Genomic DNA, 14,480 nt, shown 5'->3' with positions numbered 1-14,480 from the left:
TTAATCCAAATTTGAATATGAAAATTTGATTGTAGATCGAGTGATGAACAGTTTGTATTAACATGGCCAAGCCATGTTTGTCCGAAAATGTTTACCATTCAGCCAGAATCGATTAGTGATGTATTTTATGTAACGTGTTTTTTAACATGCACACTCGCAAATCTCGCAACAAAAACCTAGACGCCAGGCGTTGCAGTCTCCGTAGTCCGCGGAGTTTTAACCCAATAGCTAATATGTAGCCGTGGCCCACCGATGGACGAAAATGGTGATGCTTCTGAAATGATTACCTTTAAACACTTAAATCGACTAGTAATACAAGTTATGTGACGTAATTTTGAGCCTGCACACTCAAAAATGTTAAAAAACACGACCCCAGGCGTTGCAGTCTCCGTGTGCCGCGCAGTGTTGGCTAACAACTAATATTAAATTGTTGCCAACGAAAATGAAACCCGTGTGAACGAAAATGATAACCCTTGTGAAAAAATATCCTTGGACGCTTCATGATACCAGATCGTGTATTTAGAAGGCAGCCTGAGCGTGTATTTCACGTGTGCGATTTTTAGACTGATTAAAAGAACGGATTGGCCCCTAAAGCACCGCGAAGTGGGGCTGGAATCTGGTGGTTGAACTGGAAGAGTGAAGGTAAAATATATATTTTTCGTGTTTTCGCAGCTATTTATCTGTCCAGAAGACAGATTAACACGGCGCCCGCCGTCTGGTGGCACTTGCAGTGGCCGAAACTTTTCGGTTTTACGGAAGTTGCAACCTAGACCATCCTTGTTCTGGCTCTCAAAGTTGCGGGCGGGCATGCTCAGCCCTTTGATGTCATATGTTTCAATAATACATCCTGAAAAAATGAGCGGTCTCAGGCAAACGTGGTATGCCTTGCTCTTTTTTTATAAATTCACTTCGACCCGCGCTATTCAACAGTAATGACAGCCCCACTCTACTCAACAATAATGAGACCCCTTATATCCTTCCGAGCAAGGGGCCTCTTGAGTAGAAACACCAGGGGTACGTTATCGGTCCAATCGCGAAGTGTCTTCTGGCTATCATTCTGGTGGCACGGGGCGGGATCTCCTGGTCGATCCGGAGGCCATTAGAAGGATACATTATGGCACATTGTTCCCATCCCTGACACGGGAGGCCATCTGACCCGCACAGTTAGCCCCGGATCAGCACAGGAACCCTCATTAACGCAACAACATCCCTGATCACCGCAGGTAGTCCGATAGTTGTCACATAGACTCCAGTTCCGTGTTTTTCTGTGTCCTTCAGAGATATTGGGTTCTCCCTAACTGTAGATTGTAGATGAAATGGGGCTCCTAATTTGTATTAACATGGCTTACCCATGTTCGTCTCAAAATGCTCAAGATCCTGTCAGAGCTAATTATGATAAGAAAACTACGTAATGTGGTGTTGAACATGCGTGCTCGCAAGTCATAGTAATAACAGCTTCGACGCCCGACGTTGCAGTCTCCAGGCTGTGCGGCGTCGGCCTTGTGGCTGTAACACCAAGCGATGGCCAATGAGCAAACGAAAAGATGACGCATCTTAAGGGAGAGCGTTGGTGAACTAGGTAAATCGGCATGCATATTAATGTAGGCAAAAGTAAGCCCAATAAACCTTAATCTGAAAGTGGGGGGAAGGGGGCAGTTAACATTGCTGCCCCCACTTTGAAAAGTGGGAGGGCCATGGCCCCCCTGAACCCCCCCCCCCCCCTGTTTCTACGCACATGGCCCAAAGCATTGTTTACGGAGTTTCGTCGTCTAAATCATTTGGTTGCCAGCGTGCGCCTTCAGACCAATGCATTTAAGGATTGCTTTGTTGTTGAAACACGGTTTATTTTCCATGCACGGTCAGCTTCTTTGTTGTTCTATCTATTTCGTGCTGTGAGCGCGTGAGGTTGTAAATATTCATTCTCGAGCAGCTTATTGTGTATGCCATTGGACATGTCTGGATTTCATTTTTGTTACCCTTCGTCAGCGTTTTTTTCCTGTGTTCATAATTTAAAAAAGTGCATAAATTGAAATTAAAGGGAAGTTCATAATGAAATGTAAACATCTTGCTGTGGGTTTTCGCACGCTCATTTTGCCTGGATGTCCTTGTTCATGCCCCCGCTCTGGTGGAGTTTTCCGTAATATTAGATTTGTTTTTGGTTATTGACCTCTCAGTTTACGCAAGCATCGTGTGTAGCCAGAAGATCAGGTGACTGAAACCGAGCTATATATGTTAAAGCCATCAGAAAACATAAACAGGGAAGGCAAAACTTGACTCGATACTCGTTTGTCCTTTTAGAGACTTGCTTTTCAAACCAGAATGCATGTAGATACCACCGCTGTTGCGCAACATTTCATAAGTGGGGTTTTGCGCGACTTTCTTAGTAGAGCATTTGAAAAGAAACGAAGCTCAATCTTAAATATAAATCTGTCTGTCCAAGATGAAACAGGCAAAATGACGTCTAAATCCTGGTGACCCTTCAGCTTATCAAGCTTAAGGAATGCAACGGACTGACTCAAATACGATACGTCACCACACAAAATACCAATATACCAACTCGACCGTCGGTTCCTTGATCTGTTCCGTTGCATGCTCTAAAAATCAGTCCACCATGTAGTGGCGTATCCAGCTGTTGTCAAGGGTGGATGGGTACAACTTTGTGGAATCCCCTGGAGTTTTGGGTGCATCCAAAATAAATTCTCATATTCCGGCCACGAAATTTTCAAATTCTTGTACATGCTAACTGTAATACGAAAAAGCCGTCTTCCTGCACGTAGCCCGAGAAAACTAGGCGTGGGTAATACGTACATACCTACAACGCTTTCTTTTTCTTCACGTCATTATGGATGCTGCCATTTCGAGGCTCATTATTCGGAGAGTATATGTCAAAATCAGCTAGAAGTTGGCCCCTAATTGCCACCAAAACCAGTCACGACACTTGATTCCAAGGCTGTTACGGCTAGCCGGCTTCCGGCGGCTAGCGTCTAGTGGACGAGACCAGCTGATGGCTGATGTTACAGGGTTTACGGCTAGCCGGCTTCCGGCGGCTAGCCGGCTAGTGGACGAGACAGCTGATGGCTGATGATTAATACGGGGTTTGGTTTCGATTGCGACGAAGGAATATCAATGTTCCATCGTCAAAATGCGCTAATGGCGTGGTACACAGGTCTAGTAAGTGGCATACAGTCATTAGCCCACGGACATGACATATGCGACGTCGTCGGCGCGTAAAAATTATCTTCGGCAATTGTGCGTAAAAAATGATTGGAGCGCATCCGATGGCTGCTTTAAGGCTAGTGCGCCAAGAAAAATCGTCATCGTATAGATCTCGGACTTGTGCGTATCGACTAATTTAGCCAGGTTCGTATTTTTAGCTTTCAGCTACATAGTGAGATGCTTCTCACTTTATCACAAGAGTCCACGATCGATGCGGGGACCACGGAGGAGCTCAAGAGTGCCCGGTCGATTCATATTTAGGTATTTGTCAGCCGTGTTTATACACTTACATACATGCATATTATACAGCGTATACATTCGATGCAATGGGGAAATCCAAGGCCAGTGCCAATAGGGACAGCGCCTGAGCAACCAAGGGTGGTCCAACATAGAGCCTCCCATCGACAGCGCAGGTGTCCTCAGAGCCAGAGGGGCCAGCTAGAGCCTTGGTGAGGGAGACGTAGGATTAACAAAGGGCCTCCGATGGAGAAATCCCCCCCCCAACAAAAAAAAGGTGATGGGTATGTCCCAGCCGTTGATGAAAGGCACGTTTCTCTTCTGTTTTTTTTTTTTGTATTTTGCATAAACATTAATAATTTTTCTAAGGAAGAAGTCCTGGAGATTCCCAACATCCAATCAGAGCCGATCAGCGATAAATTGTCTAACATAGTTTTGAACAAGCGCGCTCGTAAATTTAAGCAACAAAAACATCTTCGCCCGGCCGGTCGCAGTCCGTGGTAAACGAGGTCCATTGTCTGGCGATAACGATAACGTATCTGGCAGAATGACATTTGAACATTTTAGTGCATAAATGTGCATATGTAAGGTAGTCCGGGCGTATATTTCACCCGTGCGACTTTTACATTGATCATAAGAACGGTTTATCCTATACGGTGCTGTAAAGTAGTTCTGAAATCTAGTGATGAACTGGAAAAGTAAGGGAAGAATGTTGATTTTTCGCGTTGCTGGCAACTGGTTATCTGCCCAGTAGACAACCTAAGAATTTCAAAAAGATACGCTCTAGAGCAGTAAGATATGCCCCAGTCTAAACTATGAACGTCACAACCGATTTCGAAGGATCTTCGAAAGCCTCGTTTTACGGCGGTCGTTCTCGCTCACAAGCGGCCGCCTCCTGGGCTGTCTGCAGTCGTCGACGTCATTCGGTGTCACGAAAACTGTAACCCCGGCAATCGCTATTCTTGCTCCTGAGTTTGTGAGCGCGCGGGCCTCAAGACCCTTTCATGTAATTTGTTTGCGCTGATCGATTCTGCATAAGAATGAACGTTCTCAGGTAAACATTGGTGGGCTTATTTTTAACTCGCTTAGACCCGCCTGTTCAAAACTCATGAGACCACTTGTTTTTCCGGGCATAGGCCCCATGAACAAAACAGTAGGGCTACATAGCAATTCCCGGTCAAGGGATGTGAAGCCATCTCACATCACACATGGGTCCCCTCCTTAATGAAAAGGTCTATTGACCCGCGCAGCTGGACCCGGATCGACCCAGAAGCCCTAATTATCACAGGAAGACCCTTGATAGCCAGCAGGTGTTCCAATAATGTCATATAGACCGCAAGTCTTCGGGTCCCCTGGGCCCTTCAGCCTTCCAGTTGGCCCTTTATCTCTGGTCCCGAGTGCCCTTTCGTTCCTTCTTCGGGCCTCCTCAAATAGAGCCAGTGACCAACTCAGGCCACTTGCAGACAGATGAGCCCTGTAAGGCACTGTGGGTCCCTGACCCATGCAGGAACCCCTCCTTGCTTCAGTGACCCAGGCCCAATGCAAATCGCGGCCCCGGATTTTCTTCTGCTTGTGAAATGAGTCTCCAAGGCTCAGACTGACACGAACCAGTTTATTCAGCATTGGGGGTCTCTGACAGGCATATAGGCCAGCATCATCTCACGGTGTCCCCAATCGGTGCAAAACGCCCTCTGACTGATCTTGCGACCCTTCGGGCCGGAATCCTTTATGTGACCTATGTACACCCAGCCCTTCGGAGCCTTATGCCCTCCAATCGGGCAGTTGATCGTCAGTTCCTGTGGCCCCCGCGCCCCCCCTCTGTCTTGATCAAACACTGCCCTTGGTCGACCCGACCTCAATCCCACATCGGCACGGATCCGACCATCGCGATGCTGGTGGTGTCTGACCGACATAAACGTTCTTATCAATTCAGAATGCCCTCGATCGGCCCAATGGGCCCTCTGGCTGGCATTGGAATGCCCGGCCGTGCGGGCTGGGGCTCCTAAATACGACTTCCGGCCGGCCTTTCGGGCCCATCGGACCATCGAAGATGGGTCCTTAACCATCGGGCCCGAGGAGTCCGACGGACCCTTCGGGAAAGAGTGCCCCGCTGCTCAGAGCGAGCGAGAAAACCCAAGACCAATGTGGTGGCCCCTGAACGATCGGGAGCGGCCCGGCAGGTTAACATACAGAGCCCACCCATCCGAGCAAACGGGAAGCGTACATGAATTGATGGCCTTGACCAAGACCGGCGTACATGAATTAATGGCCTTGGGTGATCAAGAGGTCCTTGACCGATGAGCGTGGTTAGGCCATGGACATCAGCGGAGGGTTATGCGAGCTAATATGAAGCGCCCAAGATCATTGCAGCTGGCCCCTGCGCAATCAATAGCGTCTGGGCTAGTTTACAGAAGCGGCTCCGACAATGTTTAAATGGGATCAAGGAAAAGAGCCCTAGATTAATGTAGAAGGCCTCTCAGCGTCAAGTGTCTCGGTGCGGTTACCCATATGGGCCCCACCAACAGCGTAAGGCCCTCCGGGCAAATGAAATAAGCCCGAGACCCATGTAAAGGGTCCCTGAGTAACTGTGAATACCCCGGCAGGCTATCATATGGGCCCCGGCAATAGTGTTTAAAGCCTTTCGAGCAAATAGAATGTATCCATGGATGTCCCTGGTCGATCAAGAATGGCCGGCAAATTGGCCAGTAAGGCCCCCAAAACAACGCAAGGCCCTCCCAGCAAATGCAAGTAGATCACGAGCAACGTACAAGGCTACTTAGTGATCGAATTAACCCGGTAAGTGGGCATAAAGGGCCCGCGGCAACAGGACACGTCCTTTGGGCGGTGGAAAGGCCTCAAAATCTCCCCAATCACCACCTTTTTAGTCAGCGAAAAGCTAATGTTGTCAGCTGCCAGCTCAAGGCCCTTCACTTCCGTCCCTGTCCCTGTCTGTCCCTGTCTGTCCGCGACTGTCCCTGGTCCCCTAGGGGCCCAAATATGTCCAATTTTGTTATGTTTTGTGTTCAAAAACTGCGTCCGTTCGTTCAGTTTTGAGTCCCTTTGGGCTGAAGGGGGCGTGGTCTCGTGGCCTCCTTCCGGATCCGCCGCTGATGACGCGTGTGCTGAAGAGTGCTCATCGTCACTTAGCATGCGTGTCACAAGCTGAATCTGTCCTTTTAAAAGATATTGAAATGTTTGACTGGCTGAGCACGACGACGTAACCACTGGACTGATATAAACGTTTGGGTGACTTCCAGTGATAATAACCACTGTAGATAATAGCAATTGGATAATGTTTATTGTAGTTGATATATCTAGACAATTATTATTGCGATGGATAAAAGCCATTGTAGAAAACAATGCTAGCAGCACTAATCCATACCAGTCACACAGTAAGTCGTGCGTCGGTTATTGCAATCAATGGAGGCGTACAAGTCACTTCAGGAAACAAACGCTCTTATCGCGGCCATTTTGTGTGTGGGATAGACGTTTCTACATTTTCAATTTTGTTTCGCTCGCTCAATGCTACATGTAGCGTTGCACACAGATTTCCAGTCAATAAAGACGCGTGATACAGGCACAGGGAGCGGTCCCACAGCCCAGCTGGTGTCATAGCTGGGCTTTTTACTCCGAAGTTCGCCCCGTTCTGGCTTGCGCGGCGGTCCAGCACCGGACTGCACCGAGCACATTCTCTGGCCGTCCACGCGTCCGGCGGCATAGAGTCCCAATGGTTCAGACGGCTGGAGGGCCTGCCTTCCGGCCCATCCACTCGTTGTAGGCGCGTTAGGGTTGCTTTGGGCGCTCGCTATTTGCCCTTGACAGATATGACCTGCGACCGGTAGCAGCGGGCCACACTAAAGGTCAGGTGACGTCAGAGGGCAGGAACGGACCGCTCCGAGCATTGCGACACGCTAAACTTCGCACCAAGATTTTGTCGTTAACCTGGTTTTGCGCGATTGGGTGGCAGGGGTCAAAGTTTCACACAACACGCATTGTTTAGCGTACGCGGTGATCCCAGAAATTCATTCATTCGAAAGATTTGGATTGAATATCAATGCGAGAAATGCACGCAGTTGCCCAATGCCATGCTCGTCCCCTCTGGGCAAGGACTCTCAAACAAGGAGGAGTGACAGCAGCCCCCGGGGCAAGGCGTCAGCGTTGTTTGGACAGCCGGGATCCACTATGCCGGCAGGTGCCGCTGCCGGGGGTATCGGAGGCAGCTCCCACGGCGCCTTGGCGTGCGGCCGCTGGGTGAAGGTGAAGTACGGCTGACCGCCGCCAGGGCGGCGCTTCGCTCCGAAGTCGGAGGGAACACCGGCGTGATGCTGTCCTGGAGTGCCGCCACCGCGTCCAGGTCAGGCCCCGTGAGGCATGGCGCGCCACACGTCAGGCCCAACACCTGGAATGGGTGGAACATTTCCGTCAGATCCTTGCGCCCAGCATTGTCCTCGACGCGGCGTGCAGGATGTGAAGTCTGGAGCCTGATTACCGTGACGTCACTGGCGCCAGCCGGCGGTGACCGCTGATGGACCACTCCTGGCAGTCCCGGCCGTGAGCCTTGCTGCGCGGCCGAGCGGTGTTCCTGGAACCGGCTGTCTGACCAGTTTCGGAAATCAGTCCTCGCATCTCCAGCGTGGTGCCGCTCTTACCTCGGCAGCCATCGGACGCAGCGCAGCTGCCGCCCATGGTACCAACGGAGCGGAGAACACTCCTGATTCATGATGCAAGTGAGTTGGATCACTGAAGTTGATGAAAACCGGGCGGTTACAGCCTCTCCACCTCTAGGACGATTGGACAAGAACATAAGTTGGCCGGGGCGCATTATTCGCTTTTGGCTTGTGTACGGTAAGGAAAGTCAAGAATACGTCTCGTAGGACCAACTTAGTGCATCTTCGCCCTGCAGGCTTTCAATAATCAGGAGGCAGGTCAGTAACGTGGCGCGTTGAGCACTCGATGCCCGCAGGTCGGTGGTAACACGGCTTCAAGCTCAACTGGCCGAACTATGGCTGGGGTGGGCTGAATGATCCATGGCATGCCTCAGACCCGGGGGAGGTGGCTGCACCCATGTGCACACCCTCCCGACATTGCCAAGGAAACTACGTCAGCTGAAAACGTTTGGTACGATGGAGCTTGTTCCGCAAAGACCAGCAGGCAGTTGATCAAAATTATAAAATGATGCGTAAAACGGCGAATATTTCGTGACGACTGGTATAGCCATCTGGTGCTGGCAAACCCCCGCTTACCTGCTGGGTACTTTGCAACGGATGTGAGACGTTCCCTGACGAAAGCGGACACGTCTCACGTGAACACACCACCTGGATCGCAAGTCCAAAGCGCAAATCAACACATACAATCATCACGTTACAAATCAGTCGATATTGCACCAGCGGATCACAGCGGGGCAGGGCTCACCTGCAGGGCGACGCAGACGGTGTACGCGGAGGCGATCATGGCGGCCGACTGACCAGCGGTCGTGGGCGGCTGTGGGGGCCGCGGACGGACCTGGCCACCTCCGATCGCGCTGGGCCGCCTGCCAGTCCGCAGGCTAGCCTGCATGAGGCCCTGCGGTTGGCAGGGAGCATCCGGCTCAAAGCTCAATGATCAGATCGCGCCGGCGGATCGTGCTTTCCCATCAGCTCTGCTCGGTTGACGAGGGGCTGCCAGGGCCGCGAGGAAGACGTTGCGGCGTACAGGATGCGAACCCACGGCACCGGTAGGCGCGATTCAGGTATGGACAATGGACATCAGTGGGTTTTTGTGGGATTCGTTGTGTTCATGGATTCGAAAGGCAAATAGCTGTGTGATATGCAACCATCAACTGATGAAACCTCTCACCACCGTTTGCGATAAAAAAAGCCATTATCAGACCGAACGCATTTGTAATGAAGACGGACATCATTTTAAACCGTATGTATTACAATGTTGGATGCATAATCAAAAGTCCCTGCACGTCGTGCGTGGAGCGCGTTGGTAATGAACGTCATTGTTATTATCATAAACATGGCAACATACAGTCACCCTGGCCCAACTGTCGCTAGTTCAGTTGTACTGACTCAGTTGCCTGGTTATCTGGTTGGCAGCGATTCATTCTCAGGTAACATCTATTGCGGCTCGGTTAACAACAGACCACTCTTGGGTAACAGCGGCCAACCCTCGGGTGATAGAGGCCTACGCTCTGTTGACAGCTGCGCACCCTCTGGTGACAGCCACCCACCGTTGGGTGACAGCCATCCACCCTCGGGTGACTGCGCATTTCTAAGTGGTCAACCCCACCATAGGATGATCTCACTTGCCACCACAGAATGAAGGCGTTTCGGGCTTTAGGTCACGCCGACTACCCTGATCATATGGCGCCCATCCCCAGCTACAGGAGAGCGGTGCTCCGAGTACCTGGGTTCAGCTCACAAGACCGGTCCACCCTATCCTGGCGCCAGGCGGACTTCCGACATTATCCGGGGCGGACGACACTCAGAGCCCGACAGAGCGTGTACTGACTCCCAGGCGTCCAGGGACGCGCGGACCGCGTGCTGACCCCCGTGCTGACCTCCCGTGCTGACCTCCAGACATCCATGGGCGGATTCGTCGTGTATTGACCCCCCCCCCCCTAGGCTTGCATATTACCGTATCATCGCCCACAACAAATCACACCCTGTGCAGGTGCAAGACACTGCCCAGTGTAGCTTGTAAACGAATTCCAGCACTCATCGGTGAACTCGCCAGAACAAACTGCAAAACAGCCGCCAGCAGCCATCCACGACGGGACCGGTCAGGAGGCCGCCAGCGTGTTCTGTCTATCCCACCTGACAACACAGCGGCGCGCGGCTATTTTCAGCCAGCTATTCCCAAAGCCGGCTTGAGCAGCGGGGCCCCCTGCTCAGCCTGCGGTAGCACTCGCGGTAACATCGCACAATAATAGCAGTGTGTTCTCCAAAATGTTACGAATACTTGGACCACAGCCATCCCAGCCACAACAGCATCCTGCTCTGTGGTTTAAGCGTGATCACCGCCACACAATCCACGCCACATGATGTGCTAAGAATGAAAAACACACGGTCAAAGGGCATGGTGACGTCAGTGACGTAAGCTGCCAGCACCGTCACACTGTGTGCACACGGTGTCACGTGACGTTCTCTGACATGCGACACACACGGCCCCGCGACTTGTCCTGTGACGCGCCCAGCAGCGGCCGCTGGACTTCGGGTGTGGCAGCAGCAGAGCGGTGTTCAGCAGCAAGCAGAGCAGCAGAGCGGTGTTCGCATCGGTGTTACGGTGAGCGGTGTTCGCATCGCTATCACAGTGGTCTCCGCAGGCTCGTCAACCGTTCCCAGCTTAGTCCGCTGCCGCGCTGCCCCGCCGGCGGCGCTGGACTCTCGCTAGCACTGCCCCCGCCGGCGGCGCTGGACTCTCGCTGGCCCGCGACACATCGCTGCCGATCTGGTCACCCGCCCGATCAGCAGAAGCTGATTGATTGGTTCCTGGCGCCGATCTGTTGCTGATCTGGCGCTGATCTGTTGCTGATCTGGGGCAGGTTTTTCGCTGCTTTGGCGCAAATATTTTGCTGATCTGGGGCTGATTTGGAACTAGGGTTGGACTCTTCCCAAATCGAGTTGGAAGAAAGACTTTAAAAACACCGTGCTAACCATGGGTGTTGCGTACTGGGCAAGCCATGGGGCAAGGGTCAAATGGCCACCAAGGAGGCCAAACCTCTGAAGCTCTCCACATTATTTTAGAAGACGTCGTCATTGTTGCAGGGCTTCATTTCATTTGGTGATGTCCACCTAACTCGGAGATATCCCCGCGATGCTACATGCTGCATGGTCCGGTCTCATGGTAAATCAAGAAGCACCCTATTGCGCCATATCGGCATCAGATTAGCACTGGAGCGAAGCCAGCTCAGCGAAGCACCACATAAGCATCAGATGAGCATGAGACCAGCACTGATCAGATCAGCACCAACCGGCACCAAATAAGCACCAGATCAGCGTCAGATCAGCACTAGATCGGCACAAATCAGCACCAGATTAGCACCAGAACAGCACGGCTCGAGCCCGTCGTCAGCACCAGACCCAGTCCTTGTGGTCCCGTGGTCGGCAGAAATAGGAGCAGTGCGTCTTCAGGCGAAACCCCTTGTCTATCAGGCTGGGAGAACCGACGAAGTCGTGCGGGCTCTTGCGCTGCGTGGGGAACGGCTTGGACATGGGGTAGTACCAGCAGAGGTAGCTGTCGTGCGCGATGAGGTCGCGATGCTTGACGATATGAGGCCAGAGGACCACCGTCCAGCACGCGCTGGTCCAGACCCTGCGGACGAGCCGGGTCAGAGGTCAGAGGCCAGAGGACCACCGTCAGCACGCGCTGGTCCAGACCCTGCGGACGAGCCGGGTCACATGTCAGAGGTCAGAGGACCACCGTCAGCACGCGCTGGTCCAGACCCTGCGGACGAGCCGGGTCACAGGTCGGAGGTCAGAGGACCGCCGTCAGCACGCGCTGGTCCGGGCCCCCTAGACCGATCCGGGCCACAGGTCAGAGGTCAAAGGACCACCGTCAGCACGCGCTGGTCCGGGCCTCCTAGACCGAGCCGGGTCACAGGTCGGAGGTCAGAGGACCACCGTCAGCACGCGCTGGTCCGGGCCTCCTAGACCGAGCCGGGTCACAGGTCGGAGGTCAGAGGACCACCGTCAGCACGCGCTGGTCCGGGCCTCCTAGACCGAGCCGGGCCTCAGGCCAGAGGTCAGAGGACCACCGTCAGCACGCGCTGGTCCGGGCCCCCTAGACCGATCCGGGTCACAGGTCGGAGGTCAGAGGACCACCGTCAGCACGCGCTGGTCCGGGCCCCCTAGACCGAGCCGGGCCACAGGCCAGAGGTCAGAGGACCACCGTCAGCACGCGCTGGTCCGGGCCCCCTAGACCGAGCCGGGTCACAGGCCAGAGGTCAGAGGACCACCGTCAGCACGCGCTGGTCCGGGCCCCCTAGACCGAGCCGGGCCTCAGGTCGGAGGTCAGAGGACCACCGTCAGCACGCGCTGGTCCGGGCCCCCTAGACCGAGCCGGGCCTCAGGTCGGAGGTCAGAGGACCACCGTCAGCCTCGTTGTGATTACGTGGTGTGTTGATTTTAATGCAGAATCTAGCAAGGATAGCGACGATTTCAAGTGCATGGCAACGTGCAGCGATGCCCTTCGGCCTGGTGGTGCTATTGACCTAGCTTCACGGCGAAACTCATAGAACAAAGCACTGGTCAAGCGATCAGTTTACGCTTTCTGCGTCTCTTCGGTGGAAAGATTCGTAATGAAATCTCTGTTTGGTAGCGGAAACGCAATTCGAAGTATTGTTCAAAAAAGAGCATAGTTGCGTAACAAGTTTGCTGCGTCCAATACCCTACACTAGCGCATGAATACTTTTGAAAAACGCGTCATTCGGCGTGGTTGGTATGAATGCTGCACTGCAAGCTTCAAGAAATATATCCTACTTAGGCAGGCATACCCAAACAGTGACATGAGCACGGAATCTACAATCAGCCACAGCCCAGTTGGACCAGAGTATGCCTGAGCCTGCACCCGTCGTCACTTATGATCAGTTCATCTCGCGTCTTCCTTGCAGTGTGCCGGCGCGTCCCGAACGGTCTACTAGGAGGAGGGGTGCGGGACCATCCAGTCATGACTGCTCATCCAGCGCTGCAGCCACGGCGAGCAGCGCGGCCACCTGCTGGTCGGCAGGCGCAGGTGTTTGTCCTCGTTGTGACGTCATGCTGAGCAGCAGCGCTCCGACTGGCGGTTCATGTCGGCACGCTATCCCGGAACAGTTCCCTGCATGCTATCCCGGGACAGTCCCCTGCATGCGCCGCAGTATTTTTGCATGTCGTAACAGGTGGCCAGTGAACATCAATGACACCGACCAGTAAACAAAAACAAATAAACAAATTTCTGAGCCAGCACGAACGACTCGAAATGTACAAAATCTCAAGACACGTTGATGGCTTATCAACAGTGCTCTTAACAGCTGGATTTGATCCTTTCCTCACCCACTGTCATATCACCACGTCACCACGACGCAGAGCCAAGGTCGCCAGGCCAAGGTCATCATACAGCAGGGTTTGGTGTATCTGGTCGCCAAGGTCACCAGACACCGACCTTGAACTTCCACTGGGTGGAGTTGATGATGCGCTGGCGGACGCGCCGGTAGATGTCGTTGTGCCTGTTCCAGCCGCCCCACATGCCGCCTAGGATCTCGGTGCCGTGCGCAGGCGCGTCCCGCATGGCGTGGAACGTCTTGTTGGAGGCGATCCACTCGTCCACCGCCGCCCGCTCACGCTGCCGGGCAGGTCAGGTCAGCGTCGGATCAGTGCGGGAGCAGGTCAGGTCAGCGTCGGATCAGGGCGGGGCAGGCCAGGTTAGCGTCTGATCAGGACAGGCCAGGTCAGCGTCGCATCAGGGCAGGCCAGGTCAGCGTCGGATCAGGACGGGGCAGGCCAGGTCAGCGTCGGATCAGGGCGGGGCAGGCCAGGTCAGCGTCGGACCAGGGCGGGACAGGTCGGGTTAGCGCCGGATCAGGGCGGGGCAGGCCAGGTTAGCGTCGGATCAGGGCGGGGCAGGCCAGGTTAGCGTCGGATCAGGACAGGCCAGGTCAGCGTCGCATCAGGGCAGGCCAGGTCAGCATCGGATCAGGGCGGGGCAGGTCAGGTCAGCGTCGGATCAGGGCGGGACAAGCCAGGTCAGCGTCGGATCAGGGCGGGACAGGCCGGGTTAGCACCGGATCAGGGCGGGGCAGGCCGGGTTCGCGTCGGATCAGGGCGGGGCAGGCCAGGTTAGCGTCGGATCAGGACAGGCCAGGTCAGCGTCTCATCCGGGCAGGCCAGGTCAGCGTCGGATCAGGGCGGGGAAGGCCAGGTCAGCGTCGGATCAGGGCGGGGCAGGCCAGGTCAGCGTCGGATCAGGGCGGAGCAGGTCAGGTCAGCGTTGGATCAGGGCAGGGCAGGCCAGGTTAGCGTCGGATCAGGACAGGCCAGGTCAGCGTCACACCAGGGCAGGCCAGG

General features: G+C 53.9%; 1 protein-coding gene across 1 annotated transcript in view; it reads right to left on the bottom strand.

The window, feature by feature from the left end:
* Positions 1-10,942: 10,942 nt before the first annotated feature.
* LOC119090991 (uncharacterized) overlaps positions 10,943-14,480 on the bottom strand; it is a 33,881-nt gene continuing 30,343 nt past the window's right edge. Inside the window, exons 5-7 of the mRNA XM_037213715.1 lie at positions 13,579-13,758; positions 11,788-11,817; positions 10,943-11,732 (exon numbers count right to left, since the gene is read on the bottom strand). Of these exons, the coding sequence (XP_037069610.1) occupies positions 11,508-11,732; positions 11,788-11,817; positions 13,579-13,758 (435 nt within the window). The 3' untranslated portion in view covers positions 10,943-11,507. The remainder of the gene's footprint in view (positions 11,733-11,787; positions 11,818-13,578; positions 13,759-14,480) is intronic.

The sequence above is a fragment of the Pollicipes pollicipes genome, unplaced genomic scaffold (genome assembly GCF_011947565.3).
Source record: "Pollicipes pollicipes isolate AB1234 unplaced genomic scaffold, Ppol_2.1 Scaffold_3216;HRSCAF=3773_pilon_pilon_pilon, whole genome shotgun sequence".
Taxonomy (NCBI): domain Eukaryota; kingdom Metazoa; phylum Arthropoda; class Thecostraca; order Pollicipedomorpha; family Pollicipedidae; genus Pollicipes; species Pollicipes pollicipes.
The sequence above is the reverse complement of the archived record's forward strand: the minus strand, read 5'-3'. Positions and strand labels throughout refer to the sequence as shown.